The sequence below is a fragment of the Cervus elaphus genome, chromosome 9 (genome assembly GCF_910594005.1).
Source record: "Cervus elaphus chromosome 9, mCerEla1.1, whole genome shotgun sequence".
In the NCBI taxonomy this organism is placed as follows: Eukaryota; Metazoa; Chordata; class Mammalia; order Artiodactyla; family Cervidae; genus Cervus; species Cervus elaphus.
Genome location: NC_057823.1, coordinates 5,569,238 through 5,591,828, shown reverse-complemented (window position 1 = coordinate 5,591,828; position 22,591 = coordinate 5,569,238). Strand labels below are relative to the sequence as shown.

The 22,591-nt window shown below is 45.5% G+C and overlaps 1 protein-coding gene across 1 annotated transcript; it reads left to right on the top strand.

The window, feature by feature from the left end:
* The first annotated feature begins 4,128 nt into the window (after positions 1-4,128).
* Positions 4,129-21,782, top strand: LOC122700847 (fucose mutarotase-like). The gene is made up of 2 exons (XM_043913870.1): positions 4,129-4,184; positions 21,029-21,782. The coding sequence occupies exons 1-2, from the start codon at positions 4,144-4,146 to the stop codon at positions 21,522-21,524; spliced, it is 537 nt and encodes a 178-aa protein (XP_043769805.1). The 5' UTR covers positions 4,129-4,143; the 3' UTR covers positions 21,525-21,782.
* The last annotated feature ends 809 nt before the right edge of the window (positions 21,783-22,591 follow it).

Genomic DNA, 22,591 nt, shown 5'->3' with positions numbered 1-22,591 from the left:
TTGTCTTTTGGTTGGGGCATTCAACCCATTTACATTTAAGGTAATTATTGATAGGTGTGGTCCCGTTGCCATTTACTTTGTTGTTTTGGGTTCACGTTTATACAACCTTTCTGCATTTCCTGTCTAGAGAAGATCCTTTAGCATTTGTTGAAGAGCTGGTTTGGTGGTGCTGAATTCTCTCAGCTTTTGCTTATCTGTAAAGCTTTTGAGTTCTCCTTCATATCTGAATGAGATCCTTGCTGGATACAGTAATCTAGGTTGTAGGTTATTCTCTTTCATTACTTTCAGGACGTCCTGCCATTCCCTTCTGGCCTGGAGGGTTTCTATTGATAGGTCAGCTGTTATCCTTATGGGAATCCCTTTGTGTGTTATTTGTTGTTTTTCCCTTGCTGCTTTTAATATTTGTTCTTTGTGTTTGATCTTTGTTAGTTTGATTAATATGTGTCTTGGGGTGTTTCGCCTTGGGTTTATCCTGTTTGGGACTCTCTGGGTTTCTTGGACTTGGGTGGCTATTTCCTTCCCCATTTTAGGGAAGTTTTCAGCTATTATCTCCTCGAGTATTTTCTCATGGCCTTTCTTTTTGTCTTCTTCTTCTGGGACTCCTATGATTCGAATGTTGGGGCATTTCACATTGTCCCAGAGGTCCCTGAGGTTGTCCTCATTTCTTTTGATCCTTTTTTCTTTTTTCCTCTCTGCTTCATTTATTTCCACCATTTTATCTTCTACCTCACTTATCCTATCTTCTGCCTCCGTTATTCTACTCTTGGTTCCCTCCAAAGTGTTTTTGATCTCATTCATTGCATTGTTCATTTTTAATTGACTTTTTTATTTCTTCTAGGTCTTTATTAAACAATTCTTGTATCTTTTCAATCTTTGTCTCCAGGCTATTTATCTGTAACTCCATTTTGTTTTCAAGATTTTGGATCATTTTTATTATCATTATTCTAAATTCTTTTTCAGGTAGATTCCCTATCTCCTCCTCTTTTGTTTGACTTGGTGGGCATTTTTCATGTTCCTTTACCTGTTGGGTATTTCTTTGCCTTTTCATCTTGTTTAGATTGCTGTGTCTGGAGTGGACTTTCGGTATTCTGGAGGTCTGTGGTTCCTTTTTATTGTGGAGGATTTACCCAGTGGGTGGGGTTAGACAATTGGCTTGTCAAGGTTTCCCGGTTAGGGAAGCTTGCATCAGTGTACTGGTGCGTGGAACTTGATTTCTTCTTTTTGGAGAGCAATGGAGTGCCCAGTAATGAGTTTTGAGATGGGTCTATGTGTTAGGTGTGACCTTGGGCAGCCTGTATGTTGACATTCGGGGCTATGTTCCTGTGTTGCTGGAGAATTTGTGTGGTATGTCTTGCTCTAAAACTTATTGGCTCTTGGGTGGTGGTTGGTTTCAGTGTAGGTATGGAGGCTTTTGGACGGTCACTTATTACTTAAAGTTCCATGTAGTCAGGAGTTTTCTGGTGTTCTCAGGTTTTGGGCTTAAGTTTCCTGCCTCTGGATTTCAGTTTTATTCTTCCTGTAGTCTCAGGACTTCTCCAACTATACAGCACTGATAATAAAACTTCTAGGTTAATGGCGAAAAGATTCGCCCCCGTTAGGGACACCCAGAGAGGTTCACAGAGTTACATGAACAGGAGAAAAGGGAGGAGGGAGATAGAGATGAGCAGGAGGAGAAAAAGGGGGACTCAAGAGGAGAGAGACAGATCTACACAGCTGTCTGTTCCCAGAGTGTTCTCCGTATCTCAGACACCTACAAGGATTCACAGAATTGGATTGGGAAGAGAAGGGGAAAGGAGGAAATAGAGGTGTTCTGAGGTAGAAAACAGAGAGTCAAGATTGGGAGAGAATAATCTTCGGTTTAAAGATAGGGCTTCTCTTTTTTTTTTTTTTGTAAGGTTATAGTGTAGTGAAAATGAAAATGAAGAGTAGTAGAGGAGTACTAGAGGACTTTAAAAGAAATAAGAGAAAAAGAAAAATAGAAAATAAAAGAGAAAACGGAAAGGAAAAAAAAGAAAAAGAAAAAAAGAAAAAAAAAAAAAAAAGAAAGAAAGAAAAAAAAAATTTTTTTTCCCCCTAATTAAAAAAATCGTAAAAATCTATGAAAATGAAAGTTAAGGAGTAATGGGGGAGTAATAGGGAATTTTAAAGGAAAATAAAAGAGAAAAAATACAAAAGAAAAAATATAAAAAGAAAAAAAAAATTTTTTTTTCCTTACTTAGAAAAAAAAAAGTAAAAATATATCTAGGAATTTCTCTGGAGCTGTTGCGGTCAGTGTGGGTTCGGCTCAGTTTCAGATAGCTCCTCGTTCCAGCTTACACTTCTCGATATCTACAGGGCCCTTCCAGTGAAGTCGGTGTTTTCTACAGGGATTTTAATCTGTTGCACCAGTCCCTTCTGAAGCGGTTCCCTTTGTTTATTTGGCTTCTGTTTGCCGGTCTCTTCAGAGCCTCATTTCCGCCCTGACACAGGCGGGCGGAGGCGGACTCTTATTCAGGTAGCTAGTTCCGTTGCGCTGCTGGGAGGGGCTGACGCTGCGGGGACGGGCTGGCGCTGCGGGGAGGGGCTGGCCCTGCGGGGGCGGGCTGGCGCTGCCGGGAGGGGCTGACGCTGCTTTCTCCGTCTGCGCTGCTCAGGCTCCCGGCTGTTCTATATGGAGCGCGCCCCGCGCTGCGCTAGGTTCCAGCCCTCAGGTGTTACACAAAAGCGCGGAAGGAAAAGCTGCGCCTGCTCTCTGTGCCTTCCCCGTCAGAGCGGTCCAGGCAGCGAGGGGCTTGGTGGGCGCACTATCCCCAGGTGTGGCGCACTCACTCCCTTCCGCGGACCCAGTCTCAGTTTCCGCTGGTGCCAGTCGGGTGCGCGCGCCTTCCGCCCTCTGCGTCCCCAGCCCCAGTCCCCGCCCGCGCCGGTCGGGTGCCTGCGCCCTGTGTCTCACCGCGACCTTCCCCTCCCCCCTGCCTCCTGCCTCGGCGGGGCTGGGCCGGTCCGCAGCCTGCGAGCTCTTCTTGGGACTTTCTCCGTCCCTTTGTTCTGCGAACGGCCGGCAGTGTGTTCCGGCCGGTTAATTTTCTCTCTCTCTTTTGGTCTCCCACAGTTCAAGTTGGCACCTCACAGAAGCTCCCTCCGATTGTCCTCAGGGCACTCAGGCCCGGACCCTAGCCCAAGCAAGGCCGCCTAAGACTCCCTTCCCGGGACGGGTCTCCGTCCTTAGCTCGTTTGTCTCACTTTTTATCTTTTATATTTTGTCCTACCTCCTTTCGAAGACAATGGTCTGCTTTTCTGGGCGCCTGATGACCTCAGCTAGCGATCAGAAGTTGTTTTGTGAAGTTTGCTCTGCATTCAGTTATTCTTTTGATGAATTTGTAGGAGAGAAAGTGGTCTCCCCGTCCTACTCCTCCACCATCTTGGCTCCTCCCTTCTCTCATTGTTCATACTACACATTCATGTTAGTTTTACAGGGTTCTGCTCCATCTTGCTTCTTTCCAGGACTTAGGCTGATAGAGGCTCCACCATCTAGAACCACCACTCCGGCCCTTAGAGGTTTCTGTCTAGCAATGACATGTATACTTCTACTAACAGTTCATTAACCAAGTAAGTCATATGGTCAAGCCTTTCCTCAGGAGGCCAATGTAAACATAAAAGAACAAAGAGTTTTACTCATCATCCACTTGTAAAAAAAGTTAAGTCAACAACCTACAACTGCAGTTGCCCACCAACAGTGTGCCCTGAGGAGAATTCAGGATGGATAAAAATAGGATGAAGAAGTCTCTGTTTTAGATATGAGGCTCCTAGACAGTTAAGATGCATATCTAAAGAAGGATTTCAAAAAGAAAAAAGATTTTCAATGACCCCAGATTCTTGCCTCTTCCCATATGTAGAAAATCACTAAAAATTTTTAATTTGAGATGTCTATTCTCTATGATTAGCAGTAATGTTTTACCAAGACGTATACATGACTATATTTCTCAGAAAATTCGTATATGCAGTAGTTCCTCCCCTACCTCTTCTGAATTCCTCAGAGCTATCTGAGAGGCTGTCTCCCAGGCTATAGTCCTCAGTAAGGGTCCCTGAGTAAAACTGAAACTCACCGTTTGTACATTGTGTTTCTGTTGTTGTTTTCCCAGCTGACACTAGGAATGAAATCTTATGAGCCTGGAGAGAGAAGAACCAGAAATATCAAGTGAACAGTGAGTATGCCCACAAGGTTGGGTGTCTGTGTTTATAAGCACACGGGGAAGAGGACACGTCAAACCCTCTCGTGGTGGCTCTGCCGAGTGTCATTTAGCCTTTGAGCCTTCACCTCACAGCCAAGATTCTGTCCCGGTCAGTCAGGAGACAAAGCCGCATCCCCAGGGAGCACAGCCCAGTCAACAACACACACCGTGGGGGCTTACCTGCCAGCGCAGTGGTGAGGAATCCGCCTGCCAATGCAGGAGACACGGGGTTCCGTCCCTCATCCGGGAGGACCCCACACGCCGTGCGGCAACCAGGCCTGTGTGCCTCAACTATTCAGCCTGTGCTGCACAGCCCGTGAGCCGCAACTGCTGAAGCCCGCACACATAGGGCCTGTGCCCGGCCGCGAGAGGAGAGGTGAGAGTGGCATCGCAGCTGGGGGGCCGCCTTGCTCTGCACAGCCGCGAGGACGCAGCGCAGCCAGAGCATCACAGCCCACACCGCACTGACGCACTGGTGCTTCTCACTTCTCGTATCCTCCCCACCCCGGGGTGTTCCCTTTCGGGGCTACATCTGCCAACTGATGGCACCCCAGTGTTTTTGTCCTAGAATTTGACCAATAGTTATTTTAGAGTCTCATATCACTAAGTCACATGAGTCTGCCCTATGTCCCTGGACTAGAATAAAAGAAAAGTGAGGTGCGTGGTTAAGCAAAGTCACTGGGAGTGATACTGGCAGTGGGTTGGGGGTTTCCCAACATTGAGTAGACGAGCCATGGTTTGGGGGATAGTCACAAGCCAGGGGACCGGGGTTGGAAAAGAGTAGAAGGGGTTATAAAAGTTCAAGCAGTTAGGTTCAATGACTGTTTCAGGGTCAAACCGCATTTCTGGGTGCTACAGCATCCCTGTCTCAATGGGACCTTTCAACAAGACCAAGTCTCCAAGAAACAGGCTCAAAGATGTGCATGGTCAGAGATCCAATGACTGGGCATAGTGGAACTAGACTCCAGGATGTGTCCAAAACCCATATCCCTTCCTCCACTCCAGCCAGTGGGAGAACCAAGGGCATCTGGCCAAAAGGAACACTAAATTAGTTGCAACCTCCAGCAAAGAAGGTGCAACTACACTCCAGGACTGTTGTGAGGGAAAAGTCTTGGGCTTCTGGCTGACCCCAGGAAGAGGAGTCCCCCAGAAGCTCAAAGAAGTCTCAGGAGCAAGAACATGAAAACCAATCCGGAGTCCTACCCAGACCCAGGTATGTGCTGCCCCTCCAGGAAGCACAAGCCACTCCAGACTCCACGTAACCAGCAGGGGGTGCCCCATCCCCACGCTCCCACCTGAACCCTGAAGGTAGGCTGGGCCTAGAGACTTGATTCAGCCCGGGAAGTCCTTTTCTTGCTAGTGCATTGAAAATGGTTGGAAACCATTGTTCTTGGTTACCATTGTGGGATTGCACTGGGGCAGGATGAGGACCCCTGCCCTTTAAACACAAACCACACTGTTTGACACATTTATAAACCTGTATCGTTTTGATACAAGGAGAAGGAAATGGCAACCCATTCTAGTATTCTTACCTGAAGAATCCCATGGACAGAGGAGCCAAGCTGGCTATAGTCCATGGGGTCGCAAAGAGTTGGATACAACTAAGTGACTAACACATCATTTTGATAGAGTATTTGTTCTGTATCTTACTTGGCCTGGATTCCCCTGAAAGCAGAGCTTATGGGATGTTGATTGAGTAGGTGACCATGAGGAGCATGAGCAGTAGAGAGACAACTAACGTAACCCCTGGTTACCAAACTGGTCTTTGCATTCAGTCCCCTAGGTCATTCTGGGGCACACCATGAAATGTCTCCAAACCATCCTGCTGGGGAGGAGAGAAGGAATTTATATATATATATATATATATATATATATATATATATATATATATAAAATATATAATTTCTTTATTTTTGGCTGTGCTGGTCTTTGTTGCTCCACTTGGGCTTTCTCTAGTTGAAGTGGGTGAGCGGAGACTACTCTCAAGCTGTGGTGTGTGGGCTTCTCATCATGCTGGCTTCTGTTGTTGCAAAGAACGGACTCTAGGGCTCTCGGGCTTCAGTAGTTGCAGTTCACAGGGTCAGTAGTTGCGATGCACAGGCTTAATTGCTCTACGGTATGTGAAGTCTTCTCAGACCAGGGATCGAATTCATGTCCCCTGCATTGGCAGGTGGATTCTTAACCACTGGACCACCAGGAAAATCCGGAGAGAAGGAATTTATCCATTGGCTCCTGTCCCCTTCTTCCAGCACAAGTCTAAAGGGAGCTTCTGTCCACTTGTACCTGTGCAAAACCTGCTTAGGATGGTCTCCCAGTAAGGGCTAGAATAAAGATGAGTGAGGTTAAGAGAGTCTGAAGAGGTACACATGAACTCAGAACCCCTCCTGAGAAAGGGACCTGAAGGAAGCAAGAGGACCCTAAGGAAACACAATTACTACCAAGCTCTTCACATCAGGGCCATTTATACTAGGGGAAAGTTGGTATGTGTTTGGGATAGATTCTGGAATGTGGGATTGCCTGGTTAAAGGGTAAAGGCACATGCAATTTTATCAATACTATATGTCAAATCTTCATGCTCAGAAGGTTGTACCATTTTGCATTTTCCCCAACAAATTATGTGCCAGTTTCCTCACAGCCTTGCCAATGAAGTGTGTTGCAAAAACCTGGGTTTTTGCTGGTCTTGCAGGTGAGAAATGACATCTTAGGACACTTTCATTTTGTATTTCTGTTATTATGAGCAAAATTGAGCACCCAACTTGTGCCCAAGAATTTTCATGGCACTAGGCTATGGCACCCCGCTCCAGTACTCTTGCCTTGAAAATCCCATGGATGGAGGAGCCTGGTAGGCTGCGGTTCATGGGGTCGCTAAGAGTCGGACACGACTGAGCGACTTCACTTTCGCTTTTCACTTTCATGCACTGGAGAAGGAAATGGCAACCCACTCCAGTGTTCTTGCCTGGAGAAGCCCAGGGACGGGAGAGCCTGGTGGGCTGCCGTCTATGGGGTTGCACAGAGTCGGACACGACTGAAGTGACTTAGCAGCAGCAGCAGCAGGCTTTTCACTGGGCCTCCCAGGTGGCGCTAGTGGTAAGGAACCTGCCTGCCGATGCAGGAGACCTAAGAGATGCAGGTTCATTTCCTGGGTTGGGAAGATCCCCTGAAGGAGGTCATGGCAACCGACTCCAATATTCTTGCCTGGAGAATCCCCATGGACAGAGGAGCCTGGTGGGATACAGTCCATGGGGTCACAAAGAGTCGGACATGACTGAAGCGACTTAGCACACACACACGCAGGCACTTCATTGCAATATTAATTATATTAGCTAATGACAAGAAATACAAAACTACAATGAGAGACCACTTCACACCCATTAGGATAACAACTATTAAACAAAACAAAAACAAATAACAAGCATTGGTGAAGATGTGGAGAAACTGGAGCCCTTGTGCAGTGTTGGTGGGAATGTAAAATGATACAACCACTATGGAAAAGAGCGGTTCCTTTAAAAAAAAATAGCACACAATTACTTTATGACCCAACAATTCAACTGGGTGTGTATCCTAAAGAATTGGAAGCAGAGTTTCAAAGAGATATTTGCACACCCATAGTCATGCAGCATTAGTCACAATAGCCAAAAGGTGGGAGCAACCCACATAACCATTGGAATGGATAAGCAAAATGTGATGCGGCCATACAACAGGATATTATTCAACCTTAAAAAAGCAAGGAAATTCTTACACATGCTGCAACATCGATGACTCTTGAGGACATTGTGTTAAGTGAAATAAGCTGGTCACAGCAGGATGAATACTGTATGATTCCACTTACATGAGGTACTTAGACAAATTCATAGAAACAGAAAGTATCAGTAGAATGATAGTTTACCAAGGGCTGGGTGGAGGAGGGGGAAATGGAAAGTTGTTGTTTAATGGCTACAGAATTTCAGGGAGTTTTTTTAAAGTAATGTTATTTATTTAATTTATTTATTTTTGGCTGTGCTTGGGTCTTTGTCGCTGCGCATGGGCTTTCTCTAGTTGCAGCAAGCAAGGGCTGCTCTCTAGCTGAAGTGCACCAGCCTCTTTTGTTGCAGAGCACAGGCTCTAGGGTGAGTGGACTTCAGTAGTTGTGGGGCACTGGCTCGGTAGCTGTGGCACCCGGGCTTAATTGTCCCGAGGCATACGGAGTCTTCCCAGAACAGGGATTGAACCAGTGTCCCCTGCATTGGTAGGTGGATTCTTGACCACTGATCATCAAGGAAGTCCCAGAATTTCAGCTTTGCAATTTGAAAAGAGTTCTGGAAATAGATGGTGGTTACAGTTGCACAAGAAAGTGAATGTACTTCATGCCACTGAACTATACATTTAAAAAATAGTTAAGATGATAGGTTTTGCTTGTACTTCATCACAATTTTAAAAGAGACAAGAAAAATGTAAACATTAAATACATAGCAGTTGGTCCTTTAATGGACCGGAACCTGGTGGTCCGGAGTCGACAATGAGAAAGTGAAAGAAGGTAACAGGCGAATATTCCCTGGGTTACGCAGCTGGCTTTCACGTTCCAGGGAATCAGCCAGAAATAGAGAGATAAAGAGAGTGAGAGGAAGAGAAAGAAAGAAAGAAAGACACAGGACCAAAGCTCTGATGGAGCAAAGGTGTTTTCATCAACATGGCGTGGGCATATATACTGTCTTACGAGGTAGTTATTCTCAGCAAAGATAAAGATTAAAATTCCAGACTTAAAAAACACAAGGCATCCCTATTAAAGAGAGAAGAGGGTACTTATCGCTATAATGAGAAACTAACAAAGGAAATGTCTGGACTCCTCAGCCCCAGGGAAAGGTGTGCCTCTCCTCTTAATTACTGAATATTCAGGAATTAATAAGGGCCAGAGGGTTCCTGACCTGCCTCTTGAGAAACCTGTATGCAGGTCAGGAAGCAACAGTTAGAACTGGACATGGACCAACAGACAGGTTTCAAATAGGAAAAGGAGTACGTCAAGGCTGTATATTGTCACCCTACTTATTTAACTTATATGCAGAGTACATCATGAGAAATGCTAGGCTGGAAGAAGCACAAGCTAGAATCAAGATTGCCGGGAGAAATATCAATAACCTCAGATTTGCAGATGACACCACCCTTATGGCAGAAAAAGAAGAGGAACTAAAAAGCCTCTTGATGAAAGTGAAAGAGGAGATTGAAAAAGTTGGCTTAAAGTTCAACATTCAGAAAACTAAGATCATGGCATCTGGTCCCATTACTTCATGGCAAATAGATGGGGAGACAGTGGAAACAGTGTCAGACTTTATTGTTTTGGGTTCCAAAATCACTGCAGATGGTGATTGCAGCCATGAAATTAAAAGACGCTTACTCCTTGGAAGGAAAGTTATGACCAACCTAGATAGCATATTGAAAAGCAGAGACGTTACTTTGCCAACAAAGGTCCGTCTGGTCAAGGCTATGGTTTTTCCAGTGGTCATGTATGGATGTGAGAGTTGGACTGTGAAGAAAGACTGAGCACCGAAAAATTGATGCTTTTGAACTGTGGTGTTGGAGAAGACTCTTGAGAGTCCGTTGGACTGCAAGGAGATCCAACCAGTCCATCCTGAAGGAGATCAGTCCTGGGTGTTCATTGGAAGGACTGATGCTGAAGCTGAAACTCCAATACTTTGGCCACCTCATGTGAAGAGTTGACTCATTGGAAAAGACGCTGATGATTGGAGGGATTGGGGGCAGGAGGAGAAGGGGACGACAGAGGATGAGATGGCTGGATGGCATCACCGAATTGATGGGCATGAGTTTGAGTAAACTCCGGGAGTTTGTGATGGACAGGGAGGCCTGGCGTGCTGCGATTCATGGGGTCTCAAAGAGTCGGACACGACTGAGCGACTGAACTGAACTGAAGAGGGTTCCTGACAGATCCAAAACAGCACACAGGAAGCCTCTTGTTAAATGCTTCCTGACACGGAGTGAAATAGATTATGCAAACCTTACGCAATAGAATGGGCTTCCCTGATAGCTGAATTGGTAAAGAATCCACCTGCAATGCAGAAGACCCCGGTTTGATTCCGGGATCGGGAAGATCTGCTGGAAAAGGGATACACTACCCACCCCAGTATTCTTGGGCTTCCCTTGTGGCTCAGCTGGTAAAGAATCAGCCCGCAATGCGGGAGACCTGGGTTTGATCCCTGGGTTGGGAAGATCCCCTGGAGAAGGGAAAGGCTACCCACTCCAGTATTCTTGCCTGGAGAGTTCCATGGACTATCCAGTCCGTGGGGTTGCAAAGAGTTGGAGACGACTGAGCATCTTCCGCTTTTACCCAATAGAACACACTGCAGCTATGAATGCTGCAGCTATGTATTGCTGAGACATTACCTGCAGAATAGGTCATTCGGTGAAAAAAGTAAGGGTATTGGGCTGTAACCCACAGGCCTGCAAGCCTTGTAATTGCCCAGCCATGAGCCTAAAGAAAGAGCCCAGCAACAGTGACAGAAACATCAACAATTTATTGGGTAGGGATTCTTAAAAGTCTCAAGCAAAGTCCTGGAGCAACATCCCACTGTGTGCAGCAGAGGGCAGAAAGACAGGAATAGCCGTCTTCACTTGTGAGGGGAGAAGGAGGATACTATAGACAAGGGGGAATTGACATTAGGCTGCTTCATCAGTGACCAGGGAAACCAGTGAATGGGGCAGGCAACAAGCACGTAGGCAGTTACTGACTCAGCCCTGTGATTAAGCGGACTGGGTAGTCAGGTGAGTAGGGGGTATGTGAAGCAAGGACTGGTCAAGTGGGGAATGTACAGAGGGCGAAAGAACAGCCATTTTCAGTGGCCTGACTCTACAAAGGGGCTTTACAGATTTTACCATATGCTGCAGTATCCAAGAAAGAAAAGAAATGCAAGTATATATGCTTGTATTTTCAAATAGAAACAACAGAAGTATATTTAAAATTTTAATATAAACATTTACCTAGACTCCCCCTGGTGGTCCAGTGGCTAAGACTCCGAGCTCTTAATGCTGGGGCCCTGAGTTTGATTCCTGGTTGGGGAACAAGATCCCAATGCCACAACTAAGACCCTGTGCAGTCAAATAAATAAATAAAAATAAATATTTAAAAAAAAACAAAAAAAACACATTTACCTAGATGGGGAGGAAGGATCATGGTAGAAGGTACAAGGGTATAGCTAGACATATATGTACACACCTTGCTTCATAGTTCTGTCTCTGGAAATGTATAAAGGTGCACACAATTTTTAATTTAATCAATATAGAATTAGTTGGATTGATTTCTCTGCAGTCTTAGTAAGCACAGCCATAGCCTCAGAGGAGTATGGATAGTGATTTTTGAGATTTCATCCACTGATGTGGGTATTAAAAAAACACAGAAAATAACAAGTATTGATGAGAATGTGGAGAAACTGGAATTTTCGTACATTACTGGTAGGAATGTAAAATAACTGCTTTGGAAAATAGCCTGACTTCCTCAAAAATTTAGACACAGAATTAGGGTACTCAAGAGAAATGAAAATACATGTCCTCAGATGGTGGGGGAGTTTAGGCGAGAATAGATACATGTATGGCTGAGTCCCTTTGTTATTCACCTGAAACTATCACAGCCCTGTTCATCAGCTATACACCAATACAAAATAAAACATTTTTTAAAAAGAAAAAACACATCTCCACAGAAAGGCTTGTACACAAATGTTCTTAGCGGCTTTTTTTTTTTAATAGCCCCAAACTAGGAAAAACCCAAATTTCTACTGATAGGTGAATACATAAGCAAATTGTGGTATTTCCATACAATGTAATATCACTCACTGTAAAAAGGAATGCTGACGTACAGAACAATATAGATTAATCTCAAAATAGTAATGCAGGGTAAAAGAAAGTAGAGACGGGGTTTTTTTTAGTACATATTGAATAAATCCATTTGCAGAAATTTCTAAAAAATGAAAACTATTAATAATTTATATGTGATGAAAAGTAGAGTAGTCGTATCCTGGGGGAGGGGTAGGAGGGACGAATTACTGAGGAGCACAAAGAAGTTTGGGGGGTAATGAACATATTCATGGCTCGATTGTGTTGTTGGTTTCACAGGTATATATATAAGCCAAAACTCATCTGATTATATACTTCAAATATGTGCAATTGTTTACAAAAAGTAGATGAGATAATAAATAATACTTAATTTTTTTTTTTTTTTTTTTTTAAGCAGACCCACCATAGGGAGCAGAGATCTGGGAATTAACACCCCAAAGGAAAGAAAGTTACAATCATGAAGGGGCAGCTGTGAGGGGCAAAGTGAACAGGGAGATGACCAGAAGGGTGCAAACCCATCTGATTAGCTCAAGGACTGTAGGGCGTGACCCCGGGTGACATGACAGACCCTGTCATCTGAGGTCCCCCATCAACTAGATATAAGGAGGGGAAGAGAAAGGGGAAGAAGGTGGCAGCAGAAGCCAAGACTAGCCAGAGGCTGACCACTGGCTCAGCTGGCTTCCCCATCCTGAGGAGAGTGTCTACCCAGGCCCAGCTTCCCAGAAAGCAGCACCCTTTCTTCTCAAGCTAGACACAGGGACCCGCGGCCCTGCACCCCGTGTCTCACCTGGTAGGGGTCACTGTGGTGCCCCAGCGGCTTCCGCTTCCTCCTGGGGTCCTCCAGCGGCTCTGCCAAACAGGGAGAGGGGCAAGGAGACCTTTCCCCTCGCCACCTCTTCCTCGGCTTTCGCCCTTCCTGAGGGGCGGGCCGGGGAAGCCTCCCCTGGAGGGGAGGGGGTGACAACCTGATCTGACCTCGCGGTCCAGTCCTTCTCCTCCTCGAGGGCGACAGTTGCTGAATCCCGGATTTCTGATTGTGGGGTCTGAACCCCAGATATGTGAACGGGGAGAGGCTGAATCTGATATCTGAATTCGTGGGGAATGAACCCCGGACACTGGTGCGCGCAGGGTCCTGAACCCCAGATTTTTGAAATCCTATGAAACAGAGCCCCAGGTTTAGAGAGGTTGGGACCCGAGTCCCGGATATCTGGAATCTCAGGGGCTGATACCCGGATATCTGAGAAGCGCGGGGTCAAGCCCGGAAATTCGGGACCAGGGGACTGAGCCCCAGGTCTTCCGCCACCGACAGGGGGCCTACCCGAGGCCCCTCTCACGCCGGGGTCCGAGGGTGACAGCCCCCACTCCCGCCCCAGCCCCCTCCCTTTCCCCTTCTCTCTCCCGAGGATAGCTGAAAGATTGTAGCGAAGGGCGGTCCCCGTGCCCTCTCTCCCTCTCCTCTTCTCAGTCTCAGCCTCTCTCCGCACCACAGCCCTGGTCTCGTCCCGGTCTCCCTCTCCCTCTTCCTCCCAATTCCAAGATCTGTTAAAAACAATGAATGTTGTAAGTATTTGGAGGATATAGTCTATCAAATTAGAAGTGTATTTCTATTTTTAGTTTATGATGAGATAGTGGTAAAGAATCTGCCTGACAATGCAGGAGACACAGTAGACTCCAGTCTGATCTCCTGGAGTAAGAAATGGCAACCCACTCCACTATTCTTGTCTGGAAAATTCCATGGACAAAAGACCCTGGCAGGCTACAGTCTATGTGGTTGCAAAGAACTGGATACAACTGAGTGACTGAGCACACATGAGCACAAAGTATTTGTCAAATACATTTTTGGCATCTACTGAGATTATCCTACACTTTTTCTCCTTTAATCTGTCTATATGGTATATTACATTTATAGATTTTCTAACACTAATTCATCATTTTATACCTTGGATAAATTAAGTTTAATAATGACACTGTAATTTGAATGCACTGATGATTTGTTAATTCTTGGGAAATTTTGCGTTTATCTTTTATTTCTAATTTCTAGTTTAACTGCTTCTGTCTTCTGGTGAGAATGGCCTGTGGGTTTCTTTCTCATACAGTCCTTGGCTGGTTTTGACCTCAAAGCTGAGGAATGTTCTCTTTCTGTTCTCCAGATAAGTTTGTTCTTTTATGGTTGGAATGATCTGTTCCTTGACAGTTTGGTGGAGCCTGCCTCTGCAGACATCTGGGCTTGGTATTTTTTTGTGTGAGGAGATTTCTAATTACTAATTAAAGGTTACAAGGTTACAAGGAGAATTAAGGCTTCTTTTTTCATTCCTTTGAAAAGAAATTTATTACAGAAAATATCAGTCATACACAAGATTAGAGAATAGTCTGATGAACCCTCATGTACCCATCACCCAGCTTCTGTAACACTTAAGACCAAATCTTTTTCATCTGTACATTTACACACTATACCTACTCATTCCAAGACATTGGAAACAAATTCCAGACATCTTATCTTTTTATCTGTAAATATGCCAGTAAATTGCTCTTAAAGAAGATTTTTAAAAATAATCTAATGCTTATATATCACACCTACAAAAATTTAGCAATTCTTTTTTTTTTTTGGTCACACCATGTGGTCTGTGAGATCTTAGTTCCCTAACCAGGGATCAAATGCAGGTGCCCAACAGTGGAAGTACTGAGTCCCCACCACTGGACCACCAGGCAATTTCCTAGCAATTCTGCAATATTATCAAATATCCAAGTCTGTTTTTAATCCTTCCCTTATTGTTTTGCATTACTTTTTTTGGTAGTGGGTTTTTTGTTGTTGTTTGGTTTGCTTGAAGTCAGGCATCAAATAATGTCCGTTCATTGTAACTAGTTCATATGTTTCTTTATAGGTCTGCTTATGACTCAAGGGTTAGGCCCCACTCCCCTATCTGCCCATCACTTTTTCTGCTACACAGAGGCTGCACCCCAAGCCATCGACTTGCCTTTACTTTCTCTCTGGAGAGTTGTGCGACCACTCCTATGACCCTAGGACATGGATCTCAAAGTTCCAAACCCACCCCCAGTCCCTGTTGAATATACAGAGACTCCATGACCCTGTTTCCCTTACTTCAAGCCAGCCCTGGATGATTAGAGCTAGGTTGGACATAGATCAGTTGAAAGCAGACTGATGATACTACAGTATTGTTAACCTTTTGTAGGTGCAGTATATTAGGAGGGGACAGAAAGCAGCAGACACACCACCGGTGTGGTGGCTCCTAAGCAGGCAGGAACCAAGGTTCCTAAACTGTGCTCCAGAGACAGCTGGTACTGATTCCTGCCCTAGCCCACTCCTGCTCCGGGGTCCCATGCAAGGCCCCCTCCCTCTCTGTCAGCACCATTCCTAATGACCAAGCAGGCTCTGTGGGCCTTTGGTCCCTGCCCATCCCCTCTGGGTGCCACGGACTTCTGTGGTAATCCCACCCACACGTGTACAGATGTGCACAGAACACCCGTGGGCACCAGGGAAACAGGTGGTGTTCTGGGAAACACCCTAGATCAACTGTGACGTGAAAGTTGCTCAGTCGTGTCCGAATCTTTGCGACCCCAAGGACTATGCAGTCCATGGAATTCTCCAAGCCAGAATGCTAGAGTGGGTAGCCTTTCCCTTCTCCAGGGGATCTTCCCGACCCAGGGATTGAACCCAGGTCTCCCACGTTGCAGGTGTATTCTTTACCAGCTGGGCCACCAGGGGAGCCCAAGAATACTGAGGTGGGTAGCCTATCCCTTCTCCAGCGGATCTTCCCAACCTAGCAATCAAACCAGGGTCTCCTGCATTGCAGGCAGATTCTTTACAACTGAGCTATCAGGGAAGCCCCAACAGATCAGCTGGGTCCCAAAAGGCAAGAGGGCATAGCCCCAACCTAACCCATGCAAGGCCAGTGCCTTGGCCCTCCCGAACACATGACCATTGTCTACACCTGCTTGGAAGTCACATCCTGCTCCTCCCTCCTTTTATCCTACATGTATTCTAGAAAGCACTTCTATCCTGGGATTTGCAGGTTGTTTTGTGGTCACATACTTTTTTTCAGATAGTCTGCTTTTCTTCTTCTTCTTTTTTTTTTTTTTTTTTTGTCCCCACCCCTGCTTTTCTTCTTAAGAGCTGTTTTGCTTGGTTTTTACGCTCCTTTAGCTAATATTCTATTCCAGCCCCCAATCTCTACACAGTTACCACCAACCATTTTTTTTCTCTTTTTTTATTGTGATAAAATACACATGACAAAAAATTTACTATCTTAATCATTCTCCAGAGTTCTGTTTGGTGGTATTAAACATATTCACATTGTTGTATAGTCGTCACCACCGTCCATCCTCTTGATTCTTCATCTTGTAAAAGCAAAACCCCTGACATTTTCACTGGCTCATGTTACTGTCCCAGCTGCCATTTATCACCTGGACTGATGGGCTGGGTTAAGTGCAGAACACTGCGCCTGCTGGGCTTGATTCCAGTTCTGGCATTTGCCTCCTGCTAAGGACTGAATGTGTCCATAGCATATGTCAAAACCCTACCCTGCAATATGATGGAATTAGGAAGTGGGGCCTTAGGAGATGATTCAGATTAGATGAGATCATGACAGGGAGCTCACATGATGGGATTAGGGCCTTTCTGAGTGTCACTAGAGAGTTAGCTTCCCACCTCTGCTCTCTGCCATGTGAGGATACAAGAAGTTGGCCATCTGCAAGAGGGTGTCACTTAATCATGCTGGCACCCTGATCTAAGATTTCTACCCTCTAGAACTATGAGAAACTAATTTTGGTTGTTTATAAGCCCCTCCCCCCAGTCTATGAAATTTTGTTATAGCAGCCTGAACTAAGACATCCACAAAAGGTCTGAATTTGGTCACATTCATTTCTCTGCATGCCATACATCAGCATCTCACATTGTCCAGTCTCCTTGTTGATATCTGTGGTTGGTGCAGATCTTGCTCCATGTTCTTGGGTATGGAAGATATCTGGTTTTTAAGTGCTTATCAATAACTCAATTTATAGGTCAAACCTGCCACTCTACTGCAGTCATGGAAAAACTTGTCTATTTGGAGCATTTCTTACCCACCTTTCCTAGGATGTATCTAAATACTGATTTAATATTAAGTAAGGCTTTTTAATAGCAAGACTGTCAGATCGCTGCTGGCATGTCTCATCCTTGTTCCCCACACTTTCTATCACTTATTCTCTACCTCCATTGGCTGCCCATTTATTCTGCACCCAAGAACACTGTGACCTATTACTATCATCACCACAGATCTTATAGAAGCAAGGCCCCTCAAGTTACCACTCCAATCTTGTGCAAAGTATGATAAGAATGCCCCCCCCGGCTTCTGATTGGTAAAAATCACCATCTGGAGTGGTTAAATGCCATTCCTGAATCCCATCATCCCCAGTGACACCAAGGAGCCCAGTTCCACAGAAGCATTTCCTGCTTTCAAACCAGGCCTACGGGGGACAGCCATCAATACCTTCTAAATGAAGCAATGCCCACCCCCACCTCCCAACCACTGTCATATTTCTTCTGCCTTAGCCAAAGGAGCATCCTCTGGGAAGCTCCCAGAGAACAGAGTCAAATGGTGAATCTTCTGGCCTCATGTAATAAACTCATTCTAATATTTCTACTTCCCTGTAGCCTTCAGACCCCTTTAAAGAACTCAGCCAAGGCAATTCTGGCATCTCCACCTCACTGACCTTAGGCTACCATCATGTCCAAGTTACCAGAGTCATCCAGCCGCACATTAGGATGAGTTCTGGGTGTTCTAGGCAGAACATTACATCTTGAGTCACGGGAAATGCTCCCATTGCAATCAACTTCCTACCCAGTCTTATATACCCTCTCACCACCATCAGTTACCCTCAAGATCCCCTCCCTCGTCCATTACCCTAGAGGTCCTGTGGTTAGGTATGTCCTGCAAACTTTTGGGTGATCAAATAGTGACTGTGCTTCATGGCTTGGATATGCTGAGACTCAATGCTAGTTACTGGTCTAGAGGCAATAAGAGGTGGAGCTTCAGAAGGATTAGCATTGTTTTATAAGACGTCTACCTCATCTACCTTGGTGAGATCGTTGCACTGTCTCCAGGAAAAATGAGGCTGTTCTTTTCTATCAAGCAAGGGAGTAGCTGATGCTGGCCAGAAGGGTTCAGGAGCTCTGAGGGTTCAAGGTTCTTAGATACATCCACCCAAATATCCCCAAGCCAGGCCTTAGGGTCCCATTCCTTCTCTTTAAAAGGCTTGAATTTAGTACAGGAAAGCTGTTAAGGATGCACAGGTCTCCTCTGCAGCTCTGTTGCCCTTGATTAAGTCTTGAGCCTTGTTTCATCACTCTTACTTCCTGGCCACAGAAGTGAGCATTTCTTTACACGTTGCCTTGGGAGACTTTCTGGCTTTCATATCATGCGCTGAGTGGAGTGGGCTAAGAGCCTTTCATGTTTTCTTCAAATCTTCTAAGGCAATTTGGAAAAGTTAACCACCTTCATAATCCTTGTAATTACAGCTGCCTTTATATCTTTCAAGTGCCCGAGCTACTAACTATACAAGCGAAACTTTCCCTTCAACTTCTATCTCCTTTCAGTCTACCAAAGATAAGAGTCTTACGCTAGGGATAACTAGCATCCTACTCAACAACAGTGGTGAGAGGCCTCTGTTGTCTTTTGAATGGTGGGTGATCTAGTTGTAGATTCCTTTCCGTATGGCCCGCCTTCTAGTGCTACTTCCTACTGTCTTAGGTTCAATCCCCATAAAAGCAGAGCCTAATCCTAGAACTTGGGTGCAGTTTATTTGGTAGATGATCCCAGGAACTGAGAAAGAAAGAGTGAGGGAAGTAGCAGAAGGAAAATTCAACAAAGTGTGTTTTGGTATCTGTTTTCTACTGGAGGTTGCCCCAGAAGGCATTAACTCTCCTACATTCTCAGGCTACATTTGTGGGTTGAGAGAGCTGTTGAGGCTTAGGAGAAAGCCCGGAAGCAGAAAGGCACTTACTACACTAAGATACAAAGGAAAAATACAGAAAAAAACCCTTGGCTCAATGGTAAAGAAACTGCCTACCAACGCAGTAGCCATGGGGGACGTGGATTCGATCCCTGCATTGGGAAGATCCCCTGGAGAAGGAAATTTCAATCTACTCCGGTATTCTTGCCTGGGAAATCCCATGGACAGAGGAGCCTGGTGGGCTACAGTCCACAGGGAAACAAAGGACATGACTGAGTGACTGAGCATGCACGCACACACACAAGCATGCACACATGAAACTTACACTCCAGTTGGGGCAGAGTGGGTGGAGGGAGATTGACAGAATATAATATATAGCATGTCAAATGGTGACAAAGGCTAGAAAACAAAGCAAGAAAGGAGGGTAAGTGGTGCTGGTTTTGTTGGGTGTGGGGAGAATGTACGTTCTTTTAAAATAAAGTCGCTAGGGAAAACTTCACTGAAAAGCTGACATTTAAGTAGAAACCTGATGGAAGTGAGTAAAATCAGCACAACACTGAGAAGGAGCAACTGCGAGGTAGGAGAGAAATCAGAAGAGGGTAGTGCCCTAGAAGACTGGTGAAGACAAGGAGTCCACTGTAAGCATGCTGCTGATGGGCCTAGATGAGGAGGGAGGGCCGGACAAAGGCCTTACCAGGACTGGAGTCAGCGTTTATCCTCGACAAGAGAGGGCTCGGGAGAGTTGGAGGTGGGATTCAAAGCTGAGGGGAACTAAGAGCAAAGAGGGAGGGGAGGAATTGAAGACAGTGAATATAAACAATTTTGGGGAGTTTAGGTATAAAGGAAAGCAGAGAAATGGGGCAGTAGCTGGAAGGTAATATAGGATGAAGAAAGGACTTTTTTCCAAGATGGAAGACCTCCCAGGATTTCTACTTCCATTTCCCTTCACCTTTCCTCTTGCTGTAGACAAATGTACAGCCTTTTCCACCTCTCTTCCTCAAGCCCATAAAATATTTCTGCAAAGCTGTTCCCCAGAGAGTTCTGAGCTGTAGAAGAAGGCCACGAAAAAGCCCTTTGTTCCCACTTTCAGTGTTGTCACATTGCCTGAGGCAGTGAGCTTGCTGACTTAGTCAAGGGGTGAAACTCCAGAGCAGAAAGAACAAAGGCAGATTTCTCAAAATATCTTCCTCCTGATTTGATCTGGGTCCTTTATCCACTTGGATGCCTTTCCCTAAACATCTGGTTCTCCTTCTGTTGCTGCTCTGTCAGGGCAGATACTTTTCTCCATTCTAGAGAATCAACTATTTGTTTTCAAGTGCTCTGACCAAAGCAGCATTCCTCAGCTTCAGGCACTCTCGGATCACCTTCATGATTTTTGCTATTTCCCCATACTGAATAGTTTTTATCTCAGGTTTTAACGTAAAGTACTTTCCTCCTTAAAATCATTTTATTGCAGTGAAATTCACATAAGTCACTAACATGTACAATTCAGTGGCTTTTAGAATGTACATTTACAATGTTGTACAACCATTACACCTCAAAAACATTTTTCTTCAACTTGAAAGGGAAGCCTGCTCCTCTTATGTAGGCACTTCATCGTTCCCACTACCCCCCACCCCCGACCAGCTATGGATTTTCGTCTTCTGGATATTTCATACCAGCAAAATCACAACATGTGGTCCTGTGTATCTGGCCTCTTCCACTTAGTTTCTCCATCAGTGCCTTATATTGTGTTTTCCCCCCCTTTGTGTATTGTTTTGATTCCCTTCTCATTTCCTTTTCTGCATATTTTTTATTTTCTAAGTTATTCTCAAAGAAAATTTTATTTCACCACTACAACTATTCAAAATATTTTAATCCATGTTAATATAAATATTAATGCTGGCTTAAAACTAAATATTAAAAAAACTAAGATCATGGCATCCGGCCCCATTACTCTATGGCATAGAGAGGGAAAAGGTGGAAGTAGTGACAGATTTCCTCTTCTTGGGCTCTAAAATCACTGTGGATGGTGACTGTAGCCATGAAATCAGAATACATTTGCTTCTTGATAGGAAAGCTATGACAAACCTAGACAGGCTGTTGAAAAGCACAGACATGGCGCTCCTGTCCCCGGAGATCCTCTTCTCCCTTGCGAGAATGGGGCACGGAGATGAGATAGTTCTTGCAGACGTGAACTTCCCCAGCAGCTCCATCTGCAGAGGCGGCCCGGAGGAGATCCGCACCGACGGCCTGGGCATCCCCCAGCTCCTGGAGGCTGTGCTGCAGCTGCTACCCCTGGACACCTACGTGGAGAGCCCGGCTGTGGTCATCGAGCTGATACCCAGCGACAGGAAGAGGGGCCTGCTGACCCCAGTGTGGGCGAGCTACCAGTCCATCCTCTCCAAGGCTGGCTATGAGGGCTCCCTGGGGATGGTGGAGAGGTTTGCATTTTATGAGCGGGCGAAAAAGGCTTTTGCTGTTGTGGCAACTGGGGAGACAGCCCTCTATGGGAACCTCATCCTCAAGAAGGGGGTGCTGGCACCCGAAGACCTGTGCCAGGCCTGTTGAAGACCACCCGCCCAGAGAGGAATCTACACCCCCGAGCCTGCCGAGGCCACCAGCAGACACGTCCGTCCGGTGGCCGTGTCCTGGCCCTCCCCAGCAGCACCCAAAGCTCGCCTTGCCAGGGTCCTGCGTGGGCCTCTGCTGACCAGGGCCAGGATTGTCCCGTTTATGACAATGATGCAAAAGTGAGGTGGTGTGCCCAACGCTGGGTCCAAAGCTTTAAACAGTAGTTCTTTCCTAACTAAAAAAAAAAAAAGAAAAGCACAGACATCGCCAACAAAAGTCCATATGATCAAGGCTATTCACGTAGGGTTGAATCATAAAGAAGGTGGAGCACTAAAGAATTGATGCCTTGGAACTGTGGTGCTGGAGAAGACTCCTGAGAGTCCCTTGGACAGCAAGGAGATCAAACCAGTCAATCTTAAGGGAAATCAACCCTGAATACTCGTTGGAAGGACTGATGCTGAAGCTGAAGCTCCAGTATTTTGGTCATCTAATGTAAACAGCCGAGTCATTGGAAAAGTCCTTGATGCTGGGAAAGATTGAGGGCAGAAGGAAAAGAGGGCGTCAGAGGATGAGATGGCTGGATGGCATCACTGATGCAATGGACATGAACTTGGGCAAACTTCAGGAGATAGTGAGGGACAGAGAGGCCATGTGATCACAAAGAGTTGGACACAACTGGGCAACTGAATAACATATATATAAATACAGAATTATTAAAATACAAAAGAGTACTACTCAAAATAAATGTTTTTAAGTTTAATGTCTAATGACATGGTCTGTGTTGTTTTGGCCACATTTTGTACAAAGTAATGGTTTAGTAACCCCTAGTCTTTCTCCTGAAAGCAAGTTAAGGTAAGGCAGGACACCCACTTCTCTCAAAGATTTCACGTGGCTCTAGGGAAATGTTTTGGAATCTTACTGGACTTACTGCATGCTGACATCGCCTGTCTGTATTCCAAGGAAAGTTTGCAGATACCAAGGACCAGTGTCATCACCTCCTGGTGCAGCCACATCACTCACAAGTACAACACACTCACCAAAGGCACCGAATCGATACCTTGGGC